Source organism: Microtus oregoni, unplaced genomic scaffold (genome assembly GCF_018167655.1).
Source record: "Microtus oregoni isolate MIOR12 unplaced genomic scaffold, Mior012 000031F_ref0000149, whole genome shotgun sequence".
Classification (NCBI taxonomy): Eukaryota; Metazoa; Chordata; class Mammalia; order Rodentia; family Cricetidae; genus Microtus; species Microtus oregoni.
Window position 1 is genome coordinate 29,366,837 of NW_024543090.1, and position 6,000 is coordinate 29,372,836.

General features: G+C 48.4%; 1 protein-coding gene across 2 annotated transcripts in view; it reads left to right on the forward strand.

Annotated features, from left to right (window-relative positions):
• LOC121465824 (bcl-2-like protein 11) overlaps positions 1-5,051 on the forward strand; it is a 36,757-nt gene extending 31,706 nt beyond the window's left edge. For both annotated transcript variants that reach the window (XM_041679232.1, XM_041679231.1), the window contains one exon: positions 1,822-5,051. In XM_041679232.1, the coding sequence (XP_041535166.1) occupies positions 1,822-1,923 (102 nt within the window). In that variant the 3' untranslated portion in view covers positions 1,924-5,051. The remainder of the gene's footprint in view (positions 1-1,821) is intronic.
• Positions 5,052-6,000: the final 949 nt, after the last annotated feature.

Genomic DNA, 6,000 nt, shown 5'->3' on the forward strand with positions numbered 1-6,000 from the left:
TGGACTGGCATGGTGCTCTGACTCAGTACTAATGGCTTCCTCCGTTGAATGTTGTCCAAAAGCAATTGTTCACTTGCTAAAGGCACGTGCCGCGCTGTCACACCACGGGCCCGAGAGGGCGGCACACCACCGCCACCCCTGGCGACCGGGTCTTCCTTTGCCAAAATTTCCTGCATTCCCATGTCAGTGCCACCTGTCTTGATTTTCTGTGTCCGTTGTGCATGTCTTCTCGTTAGCCTGGACCACAGCCACCACAGGCCACCTGTCATCCTCACGTGGTGAGCCAGTCGGTGCCTCCCCAGATGCTACCAGGACAAGAATTTGAAGCTTGCCAAGTGTAAGCAGTTGAGGCCCATCCCTTGGGCAAGCCATTCTTGGCGTGTTGACTGTAGATACCCAGTCATCCTGTGTCTGGTTCCGCGGAGGGCCTCAATGACAGCAGGCCCGTTTGAGTCTTCCCACCTTGGACCGATGGCTTAGTCAGTCGGAGAGCCTGCTCTCTCTGTTTTAGTGAGTTGTGGTTCTATTTTTGAATCAGTCTCTTTCAGCCCCGTTACTATTCGTCCGCACCAGAGTACCTTCCCAAGCTGAGTTATTCTCACACCAAAGGAGCAAAGTAATTTTGAAAGTTAAATCAAAACAAAGCAATCTTGTGTGTAGAGCTGATAAAATCGCAGCCTGTGGTCACGGGAGCTCCTCCACAGGAATCGCTGACATAAAGCCGATTTCCTCCCATCTTGTTATGGAAAGAAAAGGGGAAATGCCCTGGCCCCTTGAGCTTGAGAGCTATGTAAACAGAGGGGAGAGGGGAGCTCCCCTCTGCAGCTGGTGTCTGCTGGGATCTTTGGAGTCTGAGAGGGGACAGACTGGCCCGGTGTGATTCATGGTCATTCCCAGACAGTCTTTAGGAGCACTTCCCACCCTAGTGAAGGGGGGGCGGGAGGGGGGTACTGTGGCGGCCACGCAGCCAGGTCCTGTTTGTGGGTTAGTCGTTAAGGATACCAGTGGGGCCTGCTTCAGACTTGAATTTGAACCAGGTTGTGGCCCGTGGCACTGAGGCAAATGTCTTCCCTTGCCTTTTGTTCTCCAATGAGATGAGTTAGATCCCCCTGTGGACACTCTGGAAGGGCGAAAGGGACTCGGAATTCTTCACATCAGTCCCAGGCTTCAGAGAGTCACAGACTTACGTATGTCACAATCGACCAGGCTTTGCTCTTAATTGCCCTTTCCTTCCCAGGCCTGGTGTGGGATGGCGAGGTTGACTCAGCAGCCCCTTGTCTGCGACAGTGGCAGCCCCTCGGGTCACTGTTTATGCTTCAGTGCAGCCAAAGGCCATCACTATTCCACTTTATTTAGCTTCTTAGAGCAAATTACCCCCCAAATCACTGCTTTCTCAAGCCAATTACAGCTACCGGAGTCCGCCTCCGAGGGAGTCTGAGCATGTCTGACTGCCAGTGACTGTGGCTGGTAGTAAGGGACCCACGTTCACCCTTTGTTTTCCTCTGCCCCTCCCCCGCCCTTGGCCACTTCTCCAGAGACACCAACACCAGAGAGCTGGCGTGGCTCTTGTTCAGCCCCCACGTGAAGGTTTGTAGTTCCGGGATGCCTTTGGAGTATTTTGATGGTCTTCTATCTGCTGTATTTTCCCAGTGATGGACAACTCATTTGGTATGCTTGTACTCTGTGAGGTCACATTGTCCCCTTGGCGGGACAGATGGAATGGAGTTCCCCTGCCGCTCAGGTGGGATGTTTGTCTTGCTTTAAATGTGCACTCTTCAGATTGCTAGGGAGTAACCAAGAACTCCGCTTGTGTTTTTGCAGGTAAATAACTACCCAGAGGCTGAAGAGCACCCTCACCACCCTCAAATGGTTATCTTACAACTGTTACGATTCATCCTCCGTCTAGTATGGAGAAGACATTGACAGGATCTTCCCGCCGCCAGGATAAAAACGTGGACATTGCTCTTGTTCAGACCGCCAGAACCCCAGCACTTTGGTGCAGCCGCAGCCGGTGGCTCTATCCCAGAGAGGTGCTGCGAGTGGACGACACACTGCCCTGTGTCGATGTGAACGTCACCCTTCTGTGCGCCACCACATGGCAGGATTTCCAGTAGATGTTTGTGTGAATGTAAACAGGGAGGGTTCTTCTAGTGTCCAGAGCCTAGGTCTTTGGAGGAGAGTCACCATGCGGGGAAGGTGTTTACATGCGGTGTGTTCCTTTGTTTTTCCAACCTACTTTCTTTGGTAACCATTTGGTTGTTTTTTTGTTCGTTTGTTTTTTGTTTGGGGGTTTTTCTGGTTTTTTTTTTTTTTTAGAAAAAAAACATGAAAACTTTTTAGCCAACTTGTGGATGATTTTTATACTGAAATTCTAAGGAACCTGTTGCCTACTCTCAGTGGATTCTGTAAACCTGCAGTAGGAACTGAGCCGGCCAGTTTAGAAGGCTGTCTTAGTTTATTTTTGGAGATTACTGTACAGACTTTTTAAACGGGGAGAGTATGGTGTTTCCCCTCTCCCCTCTGCCATGACTTCTTTGAGTTTCTTTTTTAATTGTCGCTACCAAAACAGTTCTTACGAAATGGTAAGGATGAGAGTGGCCAAGGGTCAGTTTTGGTGTGCCACCTCCATTTTGTAAATACCTCCTTAGCTCAGTTGCTTCTGTGGCAAAATTTCACACTTTCTGTGTTTTTCCTCATCTCCTTGTCCTCCTCAGTCTGTCTCCACACTGATACACAGGTTCAGCCCAGGGTGTTCTCATGACGCAATGGGTTTGGGTCAGCAAGGGCTAGGGGCTGCCCGGATTGTTCCCAGCTCCATCAATCAAGCTGACTCGTGGGAAGGGCTCTTGTTACTTCACTTCTTGGGAGTGGGTTTGTTTGTCTCTTACATCTTGAGAGAATGCAGACTTGCAACACTTGCTGAGGCTGTTAGCCCTTTTGGTTGCAGGTTTTGCTGCCGTCATAGGCTCTGCCTTCCATGTACCTGGTGGGCGAGAGCCCACACTTTTGGGGATTGGCCAGGTCCTTTAGGGAGCAAGGGGCTCAGGTAATCATTTTCCATGCTACTTGGCACTTAGCCCTGCTCATCCAGGCCTATGACACCTGAACTCCACCCCCATTCCTTTAACCTACCTTGAAATAAAGACTGGCTCTTCCTCACCAGTCACTGTATATAGGAAACCTCCGTTACACCGGGTGAGACGTGCTTTTTGGTCTTCCAAAAGATGACTGACTACTTTCTTCTCCATTTTCTTAACAGTTGGATCTTGTTGGGCCGTCTGTGTCTGGGGTGGGGGGTGCTCTCTCTTGGTACCTGCCCCTTAGGATCATGTGCCCCAGAAGGCCACACATTGGTCAGCCATTTCAGGAGCTGGCAGGACTGGAGGTGTGCACCCTGGGGAAGGAGCACTTCCCTACCATGTGTAAAGGCCCTGGCTTCCATCCCCAGCACCTCCCAAAACAAACAGCACAGATAACCAGGGAAGACACAGAAAGGACAGAGGGAAAACCATCAGAGGGGCGGGCAGGGGACTGGGAGCCCTCTAACTTATGAAAGCATCCGTCAGCAGGCAGCTTGCTTAGAGAAGTGTGTGTGTTTCCAAGCAAGTCAGCAGTACCAACGACTGTGTTTGCTTTTTGCCCTGTATAGGGCCAGTGTTTTTATGTTATTAAGTAGAGAAATCCATTCTTTCCTATGTTCCTAAGTGTGTGTGTGTGTGTGTGTGTGTGTGTGTGTGTGTTGCCTATATGCTTTTCCTTCTAGATTGGGATCATTTGATTCCAAATAGTCTTTCTTTTAAAACCATTTCTTTCCCAGATTCCTTAGATTTTTAATAGTTTGAAAGCTGTGTTGGCGCTCCTCATGTGTTGAGCCTAGTCAAGGGTTCCTATAAGGTTCTTATAAGGTGGTATTAAGAGTGCAACCATAGTTCTTCTAAACACCCATGCACACGCACGCGTGCACACACACACCAAAGACATACTTGGTTCTGGGCCGCTTGTCTCCTAGGACTGCCATGCTCATGTGCCAGTCTCTCCGGCTGGAGCACTTTACTGTCTCAACCCCGTGACTCTGTGGTACCTCCTGGGCAGGTGCAGAAGGCTCCCAGAGCCAGGTGCCAGTGGCATGTGTGGCCCTTCAAGCATGCTTACCTCTGTCCCATTGGCCTCCAGCCTGGGGCTGGCCATCCAAGCAGCGCATGGGGAAATAAAGGATTCTATGACTTGTAGAAGTATTCGAGAACAGGATGCGGCACCCGGAACTCAGACATGACTGGATGTCCCTGTACTGTATCTGTTTATTAAAATGCAAGTAAGAAAGTATGTCTGCCTGCTGTAGGTAGACCCTTGTACTTAATTTTTATTTTATTATTATTATCTGTCATTCTCACTTTTTTTAGTAGAACTAGATCCCCCCTCCTCTGTCTCTGTCTCTGTGTGTGTGTGTGTGTGTGTGTGTGTGAATACATAATGCGGGTTTGTGCCTTGACAGCCTCCCCAAGTGAGGTTTGTAAAAGAGTGAAGTCCTGTGGCTTCACCCCAAGATGCAATAAACACACAAAATGACTTCCTGAGTAATTTTTCAGATTTCCTTCCCAAAAACAAGTTGATGAATTTGGGGGTGGGGGACGGGGAGGCTGGAAATCATTTTTAAATCTCTTTCATTCACGTCTGTAGTGCATACTGTACACATCCTCTCCTGTCTCTCACGGCTGTAGTGCATACTGTACACATCCTCTCCTGTCTCTCACGGCTGTAGTGCATACTGTACACATCCTCTCCTGTCTCTCACTGTTGTACATATTTTGACTATTTATTAGATTAGGAAGTCGTGTTTTATTCATCAACTGAGCCAAATGTCTGTGTGCAATTGTGTTTCCTTTACCTTTCTTTGTAAAATTTTGTACGGCATAAATGAGTGTAAAAAAAAATCACTGTTTTTCTAAACTTCTCAGAATTAAGGATTGTAAATATTGCAGGTTCTTTTTCTGTGTAATGTGCCCTACTGTTTCATAATGCTGTAACTTGTAAAAACGTTGTATATTTATTTTCTGCTTATTTAATGTCTTAAGTCCTTGAAAGTGTTGACATCCCTGTCCCCCACACCCCTGCCGTCCCGTCAATTGCTTCAGCTCCTGAGTGGGGGGTGACTGGGTCCGCTCTCCCAAGGTGGCCTCCATTTTGGCTCCTGGCATTCAGTTCTTGAATCCTGCCACCTTTCTGATGAAATTAGTATTTTGCTGCCCATGAGAATCCCTAGATGTGGTAGGCTGGAAGATTGGACTCTTAAAAAAAAAAATACCCATTAAACCCATTTGTTGTAAAGTAAACTGGTTTTTGAGAAAAACAGACTTGCCAGTAAGTTGGCCATATCTTTAGAGAAGTATTATTAGCAAATGGGAAAGACTTTTTTTTTTTTTAATCGAAAGAGTATCTTCGACAGCTCAGTGTTGAGAGAAATCCAATTCTGCCACCTCTTGAGGTGCTGCTGTGTGGCTGTCCTGGATAGGGACCTGTTCTAGAGAATTTGCCAAGACCACCGGTCTCCCCAGGACTCTTACTGTCCCCACCTGCTGTGTGGTTCCTGTGTTGAGGTGTGTGGACTGAAATGAGCTAACCCATTCAGCTCCTTCCTCCTGGCCACTGCATTACTCCAGCCAGCTTCTGCAGGTCCATGCCCTTGCTCCAGCTCCCCGTTTCCCTCAAGAAGTCGGGGTCCCCACTGGCCTGTGTGTCAAGATAGAAGTGCTCACTGAAGCCCGAGGGGGCATGTGACTTCATGTAGATGGCTCTGTCCTCCCTGCTGATTTAGCCTGGTGCCTGTGTGTGTCCGCTCAGCACAGCATGTGTGCAGGTTGTGTCCACACGTGTCGCTAAATCAGGGGGGAACCCTTCCCAAACAGCCTTGCACAAAGTACCTTCAAGCTCCCAGCCAAGTACTTGACTGCTTTTATTTGGGAATTTCAAAAATGTAATAGTTCAAATAGGTTTTGATGTCTC